The 19264-nt window shown below is 46.6% G+C and overlaps 1 protein-coding gene across 2 annotated transcripts in view; it reads left to right on the top strand.

The window, feature by feature from the left end:
* The window catches only part of vegfc (vascular endothelial growth factor c), a 107392-nt gene that overhangs the window by 27403 nt on the left and 60725 nt on the right, over window positions 1–19264 (top strand). For both annotated transcript variants that reach the window (XM_085409017.1, XM_085409016.1), the window contains exons 2-3: window positions 8696–8936; window positions 9300–9490. In XM_085409017.1, the coding sequence (XP_085265143.1) occupies window positions 8696–8936; window positions 9300–9490 (432 nt within the window). The remainder of the gene's footprint in view (window positions 1–8695; window positions 8937–9299; window positions 9491–19264) is intronic.

Genomic DNA, 19264 nt, shown 5'->3' with positions numbered 1-19264 from the left:
CGCCGTCTTCCACTCCTAAGAAAAAGCGGCGTGCGCGCCACCGACGCTCCGTATCACAAACGCAAGTGAGTGATTACATTTTGGCTCCTCATGTTTTCTCTCAGGAAGTTGTTGAAATTGACACTACTTTTCCGGTTAATGAGCCCGGCTATACAGAGACTGTTTGCCCTGGAAAAGCTAGCCATCAGGCTCAGCCAAGCTGCTGTGGTACTGCTATCCAGGCCGGTTTGGAGCCGGAGACGGAGGTACAGCTGGTGCAGCCAATTTCAGTGTCAGCCGGAGGGCCCGGGGAGCCCGTCCGGCCTCATGTTTCGTCTGCTGGAGGTTCAGGAGAACCCAGCCAGCTTCATGCTTCATCTGCTGGAGGTTCAGGAGAACCCAGCCAGCCTCATGTTTCGTTTGCCGGAGGTTCAGGAGAACCCAGCCAGCTTCATGCTTCGTCTGCTGAAGGTTCAGGAGAACCACACCAGCCTCATGCCTTGTCAGCTGGAGGGCCCGAGGAGCCCATCCAGCCTCATGCCTCGTCAGCTGGAGGGCCCGGGGAGCCCATCCAGCCTCATGCCTCGTCAGCTGGAGGGCCCGAGGAGCCCATCCAGCCTCAAGCCTCGTCAGCTGGAGGGCCCAAGGAGCCCATCCAGCCTCAAGCCACGTCTGCTGGGGGGCCCGAGGAGCCCGTCCAGCCTCACGCCACGTCAGCTGGCGGGCCCGAGGAGCCCGTTCAGCCTCATGCTTCGTCAGCTGGAGGGCCTGAGGAGCCCGTCCAGCCACCTTCTGCTTCACCACCTGTGGCTGCCTCACTGTCACCTGGTTCTGCCTCTGCTACGCCCGGTCCAGCTCCGGCCTCGTCAGAGTCTTCAGCTCCGGCCTCGTCAGAGTCTTCAGCTACGCCTGGTCCGGCCTGTGCCTCTGCTTCGGCCTCGTCAGAGTCTTCTGCTACGCCTGGTCCGGCCTGTGCCTCGGCTTCGGCCTCGTCAGAGTCTTCTGCTACGCCTGGTCCGGCCTCGGCTTCGGCCTCAGAGTCTTCGTCCTCGCCTGGTCCGGCCTCGGCTTCGGCCTCAGAGTCTTCAGCCTCGCCTGGTCCGGCCTCGGCTTCGGCCTCAGAGTCTTCAGCCTCGCCTGGTCCGGCCTCAGAGTCTTCAGCCTCGCCTGGTCCGTCCTCGTCAGTCTTCAGCCTCGCCTGGTCCGTCCTCGTCAGAGTCTTCAGCCTCGCCTGGTCCGTCCTCGTCAGAGTCTTCAGCCTCGCCTGGTCCGGCCTCTGCCTGTGCTTCAGCCTCGCCTGGTCCGGCCTCTGCCTGTGCTTCAGCGTCGCCTGGTCCGGCCTCTGCCTGTGCTTCAGCGTCGCCTGGTCCGGCCTCAGCCTCTGCTTTAGCGTCGCCTGGTCCTGTGCCCTCCAAGCCTCGGCCGGTACGCCTGACACTTGGGCGCCGCCGCCGCCTTCCGCACGGTCGGCCGCCTGAACTGTCTCTACGCCGTTGCCGTCCGCACGGTCGGCCCCCTGAACGGTTTCCGTGTCGCCGCCGTTGCCGTCCGCACGGTCGGCCCCCTGAACCGTTTCCGTGTCGCCGCCGTTGCCGTCCGCACGGACGGCCCCCTGATCGCATGAACTATGACTTTCTGGACCGTCACCCTCCGGGTCGGCCCCCTGAGGAGTCATGAACTGTTCCCTGCGCTCCTGTGATTTTGATGGACTTTTTGTTTTTTTGGCCTTGTTTCTGGCCCTCCGACCTGGACCCCCGCCGCCCGCCCTTGGTGGGTTGTTTTTGGTTTTGTTTTTCGAGGTTTTGGGGCGTCTGGAATCCGCCCTTAAGGGGGGGGCTCTGTCACAGGCTGGGTCTCCGACCCAGCACTTTGAGCTTTCTTTGTATTGTTCTCATTTTTTGAGATGTTGTTAGTTTTGTGTTATTTCCTATTTGCCTTTAGTTTAGGCAGTTATTGTTCCTGGGTTTTCTATGTTTTGGGGTTTTCTATTTATTTCATCACGTATTAGGTCTGTTAAGTTGTGTTGTCATTTCCTGTTTTATTCTGACAATGTCATGTGTTCTTTGTTCATTGTATTTAGCTTTCCTCTCCTGGTCCTGTCATTAGGTTTATGTCTGTCAGCTGTTTTCCCCCATGTGTCGCCACTTCCCCTGATCACCTCATGTCTGTATTTAAGCCTTTTGTTTTCTTCATGCCATTGTCAGTTCGTCTGTTTATTCTCACCAGAATCATGGTCATAGTCATAGCCTGTTTATTTTCCACCTCGGTCATAGTTATAGTTTTTGGTCTTAGTACCTTTAGTGTTTTGTTTCTTAGTGTTTTGTCAGTTCAGTGTTTTGTTTCTTAGTGTTTTGCCTGTTTGCTTTGGTCTCTTGGTTTATTTCCTGCCGTCATCGCAATAAAGGTTCACTTTTCTGTTAATCATTACTATCCCTCGTCATCATCTGCTTTTGGGTCCTGCTTCCGCACACATCGGCGCACCCCGCCGTGACATTCTTCTTCTACACCACTGCAATCGGGAAATATAAAATATTTAGGTATTAATGTTTCTCCCAAGCTTGCAGATCTAACTAAATTAAACCATATCCCGCTTTTAAAGAAAGTAGAAGGTGATCTGGCTAGATGGAAATGTCTACCCATATCACTCATGTGAAGGGTTGCCACTATAAAAATGATGGGCTCGAAAGCCTACTAACAATTAAGCATATTAGGTGATGTGCATCTCTGTAATGAGAAGGGGTGTGGTCTAATGACATCAACACCCTATATCAGGTGTGCATAATTATTAGGTAACGTCTTTTCCTTTGGCAAAATGGGTCAAAAGAAGGACTTGACAGGCTCAGAAAAGTCAAAAATAGTGAGATATCTTGCAGAGGGATGCAGCAGTCTCAAAATTGCAAAGCTTCTGAAGCATGATCATCGAACAATCAAGCGTTTCATTCAAAATAGTCAACAGGGTCGCAAGAAGCATGTGGAAAAACCAAGACGCAAAATAACTGCCCATGAACTGAGAAAAGTCAAGCGTGCAGCTGCCAAGATGCCACTTGCCACCAGTTTGGCCATATTTCAGAGCTGCAACATCACTGGAGTGCCCAAAAGCACAAGGTGTGCAATACTCAGAGACATGGCCAAGGTAAGAAAGGCTGAAAGACGACCACCACTGAACAAGACACACAAGCTGAAACGTCAAGACTGGGCCAAGAAATATCTCAAGACTGGTTTTTCTAAGGTTTCATGGACTGATGAAATGAGAGTGAGTCTTGATGGGCCAGATGGATGGGCCCATGGCTGGATTGGTAAAGGGCAGAGAGCTCCAGTCCGACTCAGACGCCAGCAAGGTGGAGGTGGAGTACTGGTTTGGGCTGGTATCATCAAAGATGAGCTTGTGGGGCCTTTTCGGGTTGAGGATGGAGTCAAGCTCAACTCCCAGTCCTACTGCCAGTTTCTGGAAGACACCTTCTTCAAGCAGTGGTACAGGAAGAAGTCTGCATCCTTCAAGAAAAACATGATTTTCATGCAGGACAATGCTCCATCACACGCGTCCAAGTACTCCACAGCGTGGCTGGCAAGAAAGGGTATAAAAGAAGAAAAACTAATGACATGGCCTCCTTGTTCACCTGATCTGAACCCCATTGAGAACCTGTGGTCCATCATCAACTGTGAGATTTACAAGGAGGGAAAACAGTACACCTCTCTGAACAGTGTCTGGGAGGCTGTGGTTGCTGCTGCACGCAATGTTGATGGTGAACAGATCAAAACACTGACAGAATCCATGGATGGCAGGCTTTTGAGTGTCCTTGCAAAGAAAGGTGGCTATATTGGTCGCTGATTTGTTTTTGTTTTGTTTTTGAATGTCAGAAATGTATATTTGTGAATGTGGAGATGTTATATTGGTTTCACTGGTAAAAATAAATAATTGAAATGGGTATATATTTGTTTTTTGTTAAGTTGCCTAATAATTATGCACAGTAATAGTCACCTGCACACACAGATATCCCCCTAAAATAGCTAAAACTAAAAACAAACTAAGAACTACTTCCAAAAACATTCAGCTTTGATATTAATGAGTTTTTTTGGGTTCATTGAGAACATGGTTGTTGTTCAATAATAAAATTATTCCTCAAAAATACAACTTGCCTAATAATTCTGCACTCCCTGTATCACTTCCTATTGCAAAATGGGAAGCGGATTTATCAGTTAACTTAGACCAAAACTTCTGGTCTCAGATACGCTTAAAAACCTTTCATTTATTTAGAAATCCCAGTCTTAAAATAATTCAATACAAAATACTACATAGAGTACACTATACAGGTCATCGGATGTTCAAGATGGGCTTTACGTCTACCAACAACTGCTCACACTGTCAAACCAATACACCGGACAATTATATCCACGCTCTTTGGTTCTGTCCACCAGTTCAGAAGTTTTGGCGCGAGATATGTGAAGACTTATCAAAGTGTCTGAAGTGTAACGTTCCAACTTCCCCTTTAGTGTGTTTGTTGGGCAGCTTAGATTATGTCACTACAGAAAAAAATATAGCCCATATGGTTTTCAGTGCCCTATGCATAGCCAAGAAAACAGTCCTCGTGAACTGGAAAAATAAAAATAATCTTAATTCTAACCAATATAGAAATTATCTAATAGATTACATTAGTCTTGATACAGCCTCTACCACCACATCAGATCAATTGCTCTGGGCTCCTTTGATCAGCTCCATCACCTATTGGGGTAGGGGGTCATAGTTTGGTCCCACCTTCACTGTTGTGATTGGTGTGAGGGTGAGGACAGGCTTGGGGTGTCGGGGGATTCCCCAGAGGCGTCTTCCTTGGAGGGCTCAACCCGGGGTTGTGGTCATGGCCTGTTAAGGGCTCTGTTGGCTCTTAGGTGATGGTTTCCTCGTGGCTGCGTGCAGCGGGGCTAGGGGATGGTCTGTGCTGACGGACGTGGGTTACTGACCTGGGAGCCTGGCTGTCCCTGGGTGGGTCCGGGGCAGGTGGGGGGTTCTGGGGATGCTCCGTCTCCGGGCTGGGGCCCTGGCTGGGCCTCGGGGGCTTGGGAGCTTGGATCCTGGTTGGTGTGTCACCGGGGTTGTGGGCGGGTGGGTGTATGGGGGCTCAGCCCTGGTGCAGGATGCCACCGGTGCATCGAGCCACCTGGTGGGCCCTTCAACTAGTGGGGGAGGCTGTTACATCTTGCAGGAGGTCTCCTCTCTCCAAGAACTGACTCTGCAGGTGGAGAGAGATATAGGAGAGGTGGAGGAAGAACTCAGCCTGGGTGTCTATGGTCTTGTGTAGTCTGGAAGATAAGTGGATGATGGGGTGGGTGCAGTTTTCTCTGTGGTGGGGTCGGGTGGGCTGTCCTGGGCTCTGTGGGGCCGGGCGGCGCTGCTGAACTGGGCCCCGGTCCGGATGGGCCTGGGCCCCCTTTCCCTACTGGGGACAGCGGGGGAGCTGGCCCCAGGGAGGGGTCACCTGCCTCCCTCTCCCGCTCCACCACAATCACCCACACATGCAGGACCTTAGGGCAAAGGTGTGTCACCAGGGTGCAGGGGGACATCTGGGGGGGATGTCCCCCTCTGTCCCCTTCTGGCTGCCTGTGCCTTAATTTTATCCCACAACTTAGACATTCACATTACTCACACTCTCATAACACATACATATCGGACCTTGGGGGTGGGCATGCTACACGTCGTCCAGAAGACCATCAGGGTGTACAACCTCACCCCTGGCGTCGTTGCCCACCTCTCAATTTTAAATACATGTAGACATTGAGGGCTATCAGGAGGGGCTATGCGCTTACCTGCTGCTCTCTGGCAGGTAGCTCCATGCCCCCCTGGCTTTTAAATGCACCTTAGGACACACATGCATCAACACTACAGGGAGGTTTGGAGTCTTCACAGACCCCCGTTCTCTGTTGCCTGTTGGGGTGGGGGGGCTGGGAGGAGGAGTTGGTCATCCAATTGGGGTCTGGAGTGTGGTGCCTCCCTGCTGCTGCGGAGTCGGGGCCGTCTGCTTCTCTCCACCCCAGGGAAGAGGGTAACACTACCTGGGTCTGGTGCAGTTTCCCCCTCCAGGGGCAAGGGTACCTAGACCTGGGGTATAGAGTACGCTTGGGGAGTGTGATTGAGTGTACAGTGTCTATTTATTTCTGTCTCCACGTTGGGTGAGTGCTGAGTAATTGCATATGAGAGCATGGTGGGAATCGATGTTTGTATCTGTGTGTGCCTGTATGCCTGTGTCTATATGTCAGGTTGGGTATCAGACGCCACCTCTCTGGGGACATCTCAGACCCTCAATGGTATGGAGGCCTATCTCCCCCCACCACTCCCCCTGCCAGTGGCGGACTCCCTCAGACATCGGTGCATTGGTGGTTCTTTGTGTCCGGGTACGGGCGTCCAGGTACCCACCGTCTCACTCCTGGTGGCTGCTTGTCGGGGCCTGGAGCCTGGGGCTCGCTCGGGCTCCTTCGGGTGTGGGGTACCCTCGGCCTCTCGGCCTGGGGCTCGGTCACTCTGGCACAGCTGGCTGCCGGCGGAGCTCACGGGCACGTCACTGCAACCCCCCTGGCTTCTGCTCCGCAGCTGCTGAGCAACCCCTCATCTGGGGCTCTCCTCAGCTCTTTCCGGGATAGTGGCGCGGTTGCCCCTCTGTTGGTCTTCCTTGGTCTCCTTTGCTCTTGGGGCCTCTGATGGCCTTGATCTCCTCCATAACTGCTTCATGCCCAGAAGGACGGGGCTATGGCTCCCCACACCCTCTAGCAGATCATTACATGAAGGAACCTTTTAAATATAAGCTCGCTCACGCTCACAGGTGTACAGACGGGTTCTCACAGACACAAAGTACACCCTTTTTGGCTTCTACCTCAATGCACACTGTGCGCTGTCGATCTTACGTGCTGCACAATAATGTTTAATATTTAGTATTTACTGTTATATTCACATAGATCATTGCGATGATGTTATTTTTTATATTGCTCTCTTTTTTTGCTTGTTTTCTCTTTTTTCTTTTTCAACAGGTGATCCAGGTGATTGATATTTGTATTTTTTGTCTGTTTGTTTTGTTGGTCTTTGGTTTTTGCCCTTTATCACCGTCCCTCTTCCCCTCTCTTTTTCTTTCCCTCTTTCTTTCTCCCTTTTCTTTTCCCCAGTCAAGTCTGTCCCATGTTCAGCAAATGAAAATAAAATAAACAATAAAAGCAAAGGTGAATCAAATAGACCAATACGGCAAGGCTGGGATGGTCCATTTTGGTAAAGTAAATCCGTTGGGCATCTTTCTTTGCCTTTAGACAACAATTCTGATGGCAAAAGAACGAAACGGGACAGGCAAAAAAAAAAAAGAAAAAAAGACTAAAGACTGTTTCCAGTCTGTTTCCACCAATAGACTGGAAGTCTTTAGTACCCCACAGAGTAAATGAAAAATCAAAATATGTCATCCATAAACAGCATATTATCTGCAGTAGAAGATGGGATCTGCACAGACACCCAAGCTTGGAGAAGCAGCCAAAAGAATGAGTTAACCAAACACTTCTGAAAAGCTAAATGGAGTTTAGCCATTTAAAATGGGCTCACCTGTGGACTAATGCATTGATATGTCAAAGTCACCCAAAACGCACAAACTGACTGACGGAGTAATGGACTAGCAGCTCCAGTGTTATTTGAGGTAGAATTGATGTTCCAGTTCTCCGTTAATTATTATTATTATTATTTTTTTGCATTTTGTTTTGTATTGTTTCTTTTTTCAGTGGGCTTTTTTAAGTTGTTTTAAATATGTTGTATGGCTGCCTACGTTCACAGCAGTAAATTGCTTTATCTATTCAATAACTCCATCAGACTGGAAACCTTATAAGTGATGCATACTGTAATTCTTCCCACCCTCCTGCCCTTTGGTTAAGATCCTCGTCATACTGACAGACATTTGGCAGTGAGTAACCACTTGCACGTGTTCTTCATTTGTGATATCCAAAGCAAGTGTTTGCTCATGGTAAACCAATAAGATGAACTGCCTCACTGATCTTGCACAAACTTTATTTGTTGTTGATGCAACAAAAATGTCTTGTTACTTCAGATACTTTTGTAGTAGAAAAGAAAAGTGTTTTTTCCCAGTGTTCCTGTGGTTTCACCCTCGAGTCTTCCAACTGGCAGCAGTAAGAAAGCTGCAGTGCTGAAGAATGCTGAAGAATCCTTTTCTATATTCATAAAAGTCATAAAGTCAAAGCCATTTAAAGTGCTCCCACAAAAACAGGTGATATACAAAATGAATAAAGGTCCCCAGTATACATAGGTTACATAGGAAAAGGCTTTGAGTCATTAGGCTGATAGTCTTGTCAGAGTCATATTTCTGAGACTCTGATTAAAGATTTTGTTGTGAAGAATTTAGGGGTATTTAACATTGACATTAAAAAGTAGGAAAATTTTATTTGCGTTTAAGAAAATAACCTTTAAGTTTTAGGGCATGCTTTGGACAATTTGAAATGAATTAGTTTGGGATGTTTGCCTTAACTCCAATATTGATTTGAATTGTGTTGATCCAAACTTGAAACCAGTCTTTGGCCTTGACTGTTACCTCATTGAAATTTCTAGCTTGCAAAAATACAATTTTACGATCATTCATTTAGGTAGAAAAGTGTTTCTAGCCCTCTTCATTTGACTATTATAAAATATGTAATAATTCTCAGTGAAAGCAGTGTTCTGAGTAAAGGTGTCTGTTTTCACTTTTAGGACACTTCACCAACGCCAGACTTGGAACAGAGTTTGCGTTCAGCCTCCAGTGTAGATGAGCTGATGAGTCTCATCTATCCTTCATACTGGGCTGCTGTGAAGTGTAAATCCAAACTTTCTGCTGCTGCATCTTCATCCTCCAAACTCTCCCAGCAGTCACAGGTCCGTCAGCTTAGGCCACTGGGTGATACAGAAGAGCCAACATTTGCTGCTGTCTACCTCAACTTGGATATCCTGAAAAGTATGTTTATGTTTTGTTTATTATGTTCTTTCTTCAAATTCTACTTCTTAATTCTTTCAGTTTCATAAAGAGGAGAGTGAGTCTTCTTTGATTTTGGATCATCTAGAATTACTATAATTAAGCTTTAGTGAATGTATCCAGTTCTAAATCTAATCCAAGGCCCATGCTCATTTGAGATTGAATGAGTCAACTAGGATTTGACATCTTGCACAGAAATCATAGCCACTGTAATAAAACAAAATGTATCTATTCAAATGATTGTTATTAGGTCTGCTTTTCTCTCCACAATATACATGATAAATACTACATTAGGAAGAACAACAAGTCACCGTAACAGTGGTCTGACTGTCTCTCTGTGTGCAGGTATAGAGTCAGAATGGAGGAAGACTCAGTGTTCTCCCAGAGAAGTGTGTATTGATGTGGGGAGAGAGTTTGGTGCTCCTACCAACGTCTTCTATAAGCCACCATGTGTGTCCGTCTACAGATGTGGAGGATGCTGCCACTCTGAGGACAAACAATGCAGGAATATCTCCACTGGTTACCTCAGCAAAAATGTAAGCACATTGTTTTATATCTTTTAAAATGTTTCCTTCTATTATTATTATTGATAAGCATTAGTAGTCCCCAGTCAGCACACCTTAAGACCACTTTGTCAGTCCGCCCCAGGGCAGCTGTGGCTACAATGTAGCTTGCCATCACCAGTGTGTGAATGTGTGTGTGAATGGGTGGATGACTGAATGTGTAAAGCGCTTTGGGGTCCTTATGGACCAAGTAAAGTGCTATACAAATACAGGCCATTTACCTACAATGTTTGGACACAATAGACAGATTCAGGACACTGATAGTGATTTAAAAGCTTTATTGAGCACTAAGTTAATGGCCTTGGGAACCGGTGGGCAGCATGGAAGTGCTATCTGTGAGAGAAAAGAGGCAAGATTACTCAAGGTCAACGTTGGAATGAAAATGTTGTCAGAGGACAAGGAATGGAGTTATCCTCGGGGGGGTCCAGGTTTGAGTCAATGGGGGAGTCTGGTTGGCTGGTGGATTACTCTGCCTCTCACCCTGTGATAGACTAGAGCACCCCCAAGGATAAGCAGAAGAGAATGGATGAATGGCAAAGCATGTAGTGCCAGAGAGTGGGCAGTCAGGTGAGGGAGGTTGATGATGGCTACTGAGCTCTTCCGACAAGCAGGTAAATCAGAACAGCAGATGAGCTTGATTTCAGGAAACGAGGAGCTGTGGAACAGACTGAAACAAGGAGTTAAGGAAAGCTGTGAAGTGATAACAGGTTTTCATTGGGATCCACATAGTGCCAAAGGAGGTTAAATGATCTGATGGAATTCTGCCATCTACCCAGTAAAGTACTGTACTCAGATTCAGCAGAAGTGCAAAAGTCATCAGTGCGGTCACAGGGCAGGCTGAGATGACAGCTTCAGCCATGACTCTGCCTGCGGAGAACAAAAAAGATATGGAAGTACAAGTGTGGAAATAGACAAAAACAAAACCCAAATCCTTTGAACTGCTTGTGTAATGACAGTTTTCTTTGATACAAAAATAACTGAAAGTTAAGGTTTTATTATACTAATTTTATAATAAATCACAGATTATCCCGTATTGTAGTTTGTCGCTGCATTTTTGGTTTTTTACTTTAAACCTGCTTTCATAATGAAGAAATAAAGCCTGGTGAATCCAATTTTAACTGGTTCATTATTTGGTGGCATTTCTGTGTTAACATCAGGTACATCTTAACCTGCTTCTATGTTCTATGTTTGTGTATTGTCAAGGGGTAACTAGGCAGGAGGCACTCAATCGAAAGGTTTACTGAGGACAGAGTGAAGATAAACCAATAATTCAAACACAATAATAATATAGAAAAAGTCCTGATTCCACAGGGCCTCATGGCGACACTCCAACCTTGTTGGGATGCCTACGGTGGAATTCCCTGACTATCTGTGACACCCAGGAGTGTTCTTTTGGACCATAACCTTCCCAGTCAACCACATATTGGAAGCCTCTCCCATAGTGTCTGGGATTCGTGTTACAGGGAAGGCTGGCTGGCTGTCATTGAACTGGGCTCGTGGGGGGCCTAGACATAACAGAGTGGTTTTTACTGAGAGGCATGGAGAAATGTATGAATCGTCAAGTTACAAGGCAGTTTCAGGTGAGCAGACACTGGGTTGGTCATGGATTTAATTTCAAAAGATCCAACGAAGTTGAGAGATCATTTCTTTGACTCAGTATGCAATGAAACATTTTTTGGTAGAAAACCAATTTCTGACCTGGAGGATATGAAGGTGCGACTGTGGTGAAGGTGGTGCTGCATGGAAGGGACAGAGAGCTCACCTTTTGTAGTGGGGAATAGTGGAAGATAATGCCCAAGTGATGATTCAAATGGGGACCGTCCAGTAGCCGAAGTGACACAGCAAAAGCTGGCTTCCAGCTCCTGATTTACTCACTCAGTTTGACACTTACTCTGAGGATGAAAGACTGACCTGGCTGCAATTGCTGAACAGTGTTGTTTCTATACCTGCGAGGTGAACCAGGGCCAACAGTCAAAGATTATGTCCAAGGGGATGTCGTATAGCCAGAGTACATGATCAGTGAGCAAGTGGGCAGTGTTTCTTTCACTTAACAAACATCTCTAAACTGCGACATATGGTCTCGTCAGCTGAACTGGAAAAACTCATTCATGCATTTGTGTCATCGCGTTTAGATTACTGTAATTCCCTGTTTACCAGCTTGGATAAATCATCTCTCTCTCTCTCCTCCAGGCAATACAAAACGCAGCAGCCAGACTACTAACCCGTTCTAGCAAGCGTTGTTTTATCATACAGAGCATTAAACGGCCCCAGATTATTTATCCAAGCTTCTTACAAAATACACTGCTGCTCGTCGTCCCCGCTCACAGACTCAGAGTCTGTTGGTTGTTCCCCGAACACGACTGAAGACAAAAGGGGATAGAACCTTTCAGTCTGTTGCACCAAGGCTGTGGAACAGTCTACCACCAGTTACGTTTGGTTGACTCTGTGGATTCTTTTAAAAAGCAGTTAAAAACTTTTCTATTCAAACAAGCCTTTTGTTGATCTACGTATTTTATATTCTTCACATTATTTAACTTATATTTGACCTTTTACATTGTGCATAATGTCTATTGATTGTACTTTTTATTTTAATCTTTGTGTACAGCGCTTTGTGACTGCCTTTCTGTGAAAAGCACTCAATAAATAAACTTTACTTACTTATTTACAGTCTTGAAAGTAGAAAGAAGATTTGGAAGAGCAATAAAATGAGCAGCCTTCAAAAAGCAATCAGTTATGTAAGTACAACAGTATTAGGGTTGTTGAAAATGGAGGAACGCCGGTAACAAAGTCCAGGATAATGATGAGAGGTAAAATAATTTCTTTCTCATCACACAAAAAGAAAGAAGAAAACAAAAATATTCAGGAATTAGAAAAAAACACCAAATCACTAGAAGAAGCCTACGCGTGCGACCAAGATCAGGAAACATTGAACAAAATACGCAAGACAAAACTAGAATTAAATGAAACTATTAATAAAAAAAACACAATTCCTTATACAAAGACTTCGCTTGCAGAATTTTGAACACAGTAACAAATCAGGTCGATTTCTAGCTAACCAGTTAAAAATAAAGAAAGAAAAAACAACTATATGTGCTGCTAAAGATTTATCGGGGAACACAATATATAACCCTGGAAGAATAAACAACATTTTTAGGGATTTCTATGAAACTTTATACTCACCACAAATAAACCCATCTAAAAATGAAATTGATCTGTTTCTTGACAACGTAACTCTTCCAAAATTACTAGAGAGTCAAGCAATGGAACTGGATTCGCCACTGACGCCAAGTGAACTCCAGGAAGCCCTGATAAGTATGCCCAATAATAAGGCTCCAGGTCCAGACGGCTTCCCTGCAGAATTCTACAAAGAATTCTGGACAATTTTGGCACCAGTATTCCACGGCATGTTGCAGGAAATCGAGGAAAATGGCAGACTACCACCAAATATGAATTCTGCCAACATTAGTCTCCTGCTAAAACCAGGCAAAGACCCTTTATTTCCCTCAAGCTATCGTCCAATTTCTCTTTTAAATGTAGACCTTAAAATAATCTGCAAAGCTCTCTCAAAGAGATTAGAGAAAATAACCCCCCTCTTAATTCATCCTGACCAAACTGGTTTCATAAAAGGTCGGCACTCCTCAACAAACACTCGTAGATTACTTAATTTAATAGACTACTCATACAATAAAAACATCGAAACCATAATATTATATCTAGATGCAGAAAAAGCATTTGACAGAGTTAACTGGAAATTTTTGTTCGCAACTTTACACAAATTTGGTTTTGGAAACTCTTTCATAAACTGGATAAGAATATTATACAATTCCCCAACAGCTCGTATCAGAACAAATGACCAGACATCCTCCAGCTTGTCTCCTGAGGGGCACCAGACAGGGATGCCCACTCTCCCCTTCACTTTTTGCAATTTTTATCGAACCTCTAGCAGCAGCATTTAGACAGGCTACAACAATTAAGGGCATAAAATGTAAGAACATAGAACATAAAATTAGTCTCTATGCGGATGATGTGTTGCTTTTTCTGCAAAACACACAAACCAACCTCTCTGAGGTAATTACTCTAATAAACTGGTTTTCAAGAGTTTCAGATTATTCAATTAACTGGCCAAAATCTACAGTTCTCCCCATTAACTGCTCCTTCCATAATTCTTCCTCTGCCCCACTGCAATCCGGAAATATTAAATATTTAGGTATTAATGTTTCTCCTAAGCTTTCAGACTTAACTAAATTAAACCACATCCCACTTCTAAAGAAAGTAGAAGGCGATCTGACTAGATGGAAATCTTTACCCATATCACTCATGGAAAGGGTCGCCACTATAAAAATGATGATCTTGCCAAAAATAAATTACTTATTTTTGATTATCCCTAACAAACCATCACAAGATTGGTTCAGATCTCTGGATTCATATATTTCCAAATTCCTTTGGAAAGATAAACCCCCGCGTATCAGCTTAAAAATGCTACAAAGAACCAAGGATAGAGGAGGATTAGATCTGCTTAATTTTCACCAATACTTCTTAGCCAACAGGCTTCAGTTCATCTCAGAATGGTTAAAACATACCTTCTTAGATGAGCCCTGGCTAGATGTTGAACAGGCACTATGCAAGGATCTAGAGATTTCAGACCTACCATTTATTAGCTCAAACATCAAAAGACATGAATGCTTTAAAAGTATCAACATCAGCTTTTCTCTGACAGCATGGTGGGAGTTTCTAAAAATAACGGAGTCTTCATTAATCCCATGCAAACGTACACCTATCTGGAATAACCCTGACATATTACAAAACAATAATATGATTAATTTCCATACATAGAGTGCACTATACAGGTCATTGGATGTTCAAGATGGGCTTTACATCTTCCAACAACTGCTCACACTGTCAAGGCAATACACCAGACAATTACATTCACGCTCTTTGGTTCTGTCCACCAGTGCAGAAGTTTTGGCGCGAGATATGTGAAGACTTATCAAAGTGTCTGAAATGTAACATTCCAACTTCCCCCTTAGTGTGTCACTTCAGAAAATAATATAGCCCATATGGTTTTCACTGCCCTATGCATAGCCAAGAAAACTGTCCTCATGAACTGGAAAAATAAAAACAATCTTAATTCTAACCAATATAGAAATTATCTATTAGATTACATTAGTCTTGATACAGCCTCTACCACCACATCAGATCAATTGGTCTGGGCTCCTTTGATCAGCTCCATCACCTAGTGGGGGTGGGGGGTCATAGTTTGGTCCCGCCTTCATTGTTGTGATTGGTGTGGGGGTAGGGACAGGCTTAGGGCGTCGGGGGGTTCCCCGGAGGCATTTTCCTTGGGGGGCTCAACCCGGGGTAGCGGTCATGTCCGGTTGGGGGCTCTGTTGGCTCTCGGGTGACTGTTTCCTTGTGGCTGCGTGCAGCGGGGCTAGGGGAGGGTCTGTGCTGACGGACGTGGGTTACTGACCTGGTAGCCTGGCTGCCCCTGGGTGGGTCCGGGATGGGCGTGAGGTTCTGGGGGCGCTCCGTCTCTGGGCTGGGGCCCTGGCCGGGCCTCGGGGCCTTGGGTCCTGGTTGGTGTGTTGCCGGGGTTGTGGGCGGGTGGGTGCATGGGAGCCCATCCCTGGCGCAGGGTGCCGCCGGTGCGTCGAGCCACCTGGGGGGCTCTTCAACTAGTGGGGGAGATTGTCACATCTTGCAGGAGCTTTCGTCTCCTCAGGAACTCTCTGCAGGAGGGGGAGATACAGGAGAGGTGGAGGAAGATCTCAGCCTGGGCGTCTATTGTCTCATGTAGTCTGGAAGATGAGTGGATGGTGGGGTGGGTGCAGTTTTCTCTGTGGTGGGGTTGGGTGGACTGTCCCGGGCTCTGTGGGGCCGGGGGGCGCTGCTACACTGGGCCCCGGTGTGGATGGGCCTGGGCCCCCTTTCCCTGGCGGGTCGCGGAGTATGGGAGTGCCTACTGGGGTCAGCGGGGGAGTTGGCCTCAGGGAGGGGTCACCTGCCCCTCCCTTCCTTCCCTCCCCATCTCCAGCTGCCTCCCTCTTCCCGCTCCACCACAACCACCCACACATGCAGGGCCTTGGAGTAGGGGTATGTCACCAGGGTGCAGAGGAGGCTACCCCCCCCTCTGTCCCCTTCTGGCTGCCTCTGCCTCAATTTTATCCCACAACTTAGACATTCACATTACTCACACTCTTATTACACATACATATAGGATCTTGGGGGTGGGCACGATACACGGAGTCCAAATTACCATCAGGGTGTACACCTCACCCCTGGCGTCGTTGCCCACCTCTCAATTTTGAATACACGTAGACATTGAGGGCTAGCAGGAGGGACTATGCGCTTACCTGATGCTCTCTGGCAGGTAGCTCCATGTCCTCCTGGGTTTTAAATGCACCTTAGAACACACATGCATCAACACTACAATGAGCGGGTGGAGGGAGGTTTGGAGTCTTCTCTCACCCCCGTTCTCTGTGGCCTGCTGGAGCGGGGGGGGGGGGCTAGGAGGAGTTGGCCGTCCGACTGCGGTCTGGAGTGTGGGGCCTCCCTGCTGCTACGGGGTTGGGGCAGTCTGCCTCTCCCCACCGCAGGGAAAAGGGTAACACTACCTGGGTCTGGGTGCAGTTCCCCCCTCCAGGGGCAAGGGTACCTAGACCCGGTTCGTAGAGTACGCTTGGGGAGTGTGATCGTGTGTACAGCGTCTCTTTATGTCTGTCTCCACGTTGGTTGAGTGTGGAGTAAGTGCATATGAGAGCATGAGGGTGGGAATGGATGTTTGTGTCTGTGTGTGCCTGTATGTCTGTGTCTATATGTCAGGTTGGGTATCAGACGCCACCTCTCTGGGGACATTTCAGGCCCTCCACGGTTTGGAGGCCTATCTCCACCCACCACCACTTCCCCTGCCGGTGGCGGACTCCCTCAGACATCGGTGCGTTGGTGGTTCTTTGTGTCTGGGGGTGGGCGTCCGGGTACACACCGGCTCATTCCTTGGCGGCCGCTTATCGGGGCCTGGAGCCTGGGGCTCGCTCCGGCCACTTCGGAGGTGGGGTGCCCCCGGCCTCTCGGCCTGGGGCTCGGTCACTCAGGCACAGCTGGCTGCCGGCGGAGCTCACGGGCGCGTCACTGCAACTCCCCCTGGCTTCTGCTCGGTGGCTGCTGAGCGGCTGCCCCTCTGTTGGTCTTCCTTGGTCTCTTGTGTTCTGGGGGCCTCTGGATGTCTGGAGTTTTGATCTCCTCCATACCTGCTTCATGCCCTGGAGGACGGGGCTGTGGCTCCCCACACTCCCTAGCAGATCTTTACATGGAGAAACCTTTGGAATGCAAGCATGCTGATCCACACAGGTACTGTATGCACACAGGTGTACGCACGGGTATTCACAGACGCGGACTACAGCTTTCTTGGCTGCTGCCTCAAAGCACATTGTGCACTTTCTATCTTGCGTGCTGCACAATATCGTTTATTATTTAGTATCTACTGATATCTACTGCTAGCTAGTTTATTGTGATGGTGCTGTTTTTTTTTTATTATGTTGCTCTTTGTTGTTTGCTTTCTCTTCTGTTTTTTTTCTCCATACAGGTGACCCAGGTGTGTTGTTTGTTTTGTTTTGTTTTGTTTTTGTTTTTTTTCTTTCTTCCCCCCCTTCTCACCGTCCGCTTGGCATCTTTCTTGGCCTTAAGACAACAATTCTGATGGCTAAAGATCCAAACGGGACACAAAAAAAAAAAAAAAAAAAAAAAAAAAAAGCAATCAGTTATGTAAGTACAACAGTATTAGGGTTGTTGAAAATGGAGGAACGCCGGTAACAAAGTCCAGGATAATGTATGACCACAGGCAATCATGCATGAGAAAGGGTCTTAGCAGCCCTGCAGGAAGAGAGCTGGAGGATTTATTTCTGCACACACAGAGGCAGAAATATATTCTTGGACATGTTTAGCAAGAAATGGCCTCCAAATAGATGTTGCAGAAAAAAGATGGTGCGGTTTTTCTCAGGGTGACATGTAAATTTTACGTTTGTGTTAGCTCAGATTAGTGATCAGTCTGCCAAGTGAACAAACCAGTGATACAGGAGGATGGCAACATTGTCAGGAGTTGTCAAAGGTGTCGAATTTCCGGGACAGGACTTTGTGCTTGACATGACGGGAACTGGGTCTATAGGTTAAGATAAGGTTGAATCTGGTAAAAAATAGAGCTCACCTGATTCAATGGTAATGTGACTTTACTGAAATCACCAATGAAACAGCGCTAAAAGTTTGCAAAACCAAACCGTTTCCTGTTCAAGAGAACTAGCCACACAATCACTGCTTGCACCTTCACGGCATCTACTTTTAACTGGCATTTTTCAACAATGAAACCCAAGGAATGACACTGATTCGACATGAATTTCACATTTCTCACCTTTTACATACAGGCGGCTCTCCAGAAGCTGCTGAAGGCAGACATCACATTCATGTTCTGTAACTGACTTAGAAAAAAATCAGAACGTTATTATGGTACACAAAGAAGTGATTGATGAAGTCACACAGGACATCACTGACTAGGGTCTGAAAGACAACTGGTATTGTCCCAAACGGCAATACCAGTTACTTAAATGGACTGATGACACCTGAGACTCCAACTGGAGATACCGTTTGTGTTCCATCAATGTTCAGGTTATGTGTGCTGAGCCAAGGGTGTCTGAGAACCAGGGCAGTGTTGCCTGCCTCAGTGTTGGGTGATTGCCAGACAGAGAGAGAGAGAAACAGGTTGAGTTTTACGGGTTATTTGTGGGAGCCACGTGCCATTTATTGCAGAAATTTGTAATCCTTTGGGAAGTGTGATCAGGGGAATGACTGAATCATTACCCAGAGTCTGATCAATAAAAGTCTGTTCGGTGTCTGAGTCAACTAATGCTTCAAGTGAGTGGGTCTGAGAGTTGACAGTTAGCTTTGTTTATTTTACCCACCAATATCCCTACAGTTACTGACAGGCTCTGCTTTTTTGGTGGCACAGGTCAGGCATCAATGAAATGTTACAGAATTCCTCTGACTCATTTCTTGTACGGCCAAGCTTTTGCAGGGCAACCCCTTCAGTTCCAGAAATGGCTCGGCCGATGATCCATGGCAGTTGCAGTGTCTTCTCCTATGCTCCCATATATGGTCATCCATTCTGATACATTTACACAGAAAGTAAGGCATCAAGTGAGTCATTAAGATCCTTTGTAGCTAATTTGCCTTTTACCACACTCCTCGACTCCTTGATCAGGGTTCAATCCCTTGTCAGAAATTTTATACTCTGCGATGAAGTGCTCAAAAAAGAGTTTTCGATTAGACTTGAGGACAGCTTGAGCCCATCTCAGGGCTTGTAAATGGTAAATAAACTGGTTCTTATATAGTGCATTTATACTCTGCCTGAGCTCTCAAAACACTTGCAGGCAATAGCTCAACCATGCAGGCAATTTTACACAGCCTGAGGAAAAAGTTCTACTGCGTTCCCGAAAAGCTAAAAAACACTGTGTGAGATATCCACCACTATTTTCTAGCTCGCCAGAAAAAGTGGCTTCTGTGGAAGCTCCAAATGCAGTACCTGTGTGGAACTCAAAGATGGAGTAGGGTTAACATTTGGTTCAAAATTTGGAGGTTTCATCATATCTTTTAATTTGGCAAGCTTTTGAACAATTGTGCCCTGCTCTCCAGAGCATTTTCATGTTTTCTGAGCTAAGCTTTGTGAATTGAGAGGATCCTACAAACTAACTCTGATTCCAT

This window comes from Rhamphochromis longiceps, linkage group LG6 (assembly GCF_057381845.1).
Source record: "Rhamphochromis longiceps isolate RC_006_pf linkage group LG6, R_longiceps_female_GT1.1, whole genome shotgun sequence".
Taxonomy (NCBI): Eukaryota; Metazoa; Chordata; class Actinopteri; order Cichliformes; family Cichlidae; genus Rhamphochromis; species Rhamphochromis longiceps.
The sequence above is the reverse complement of the archived record's forward strand: the minus strand, read 5'-3'. Positions and strand labels throughout refer to the sequence as shown.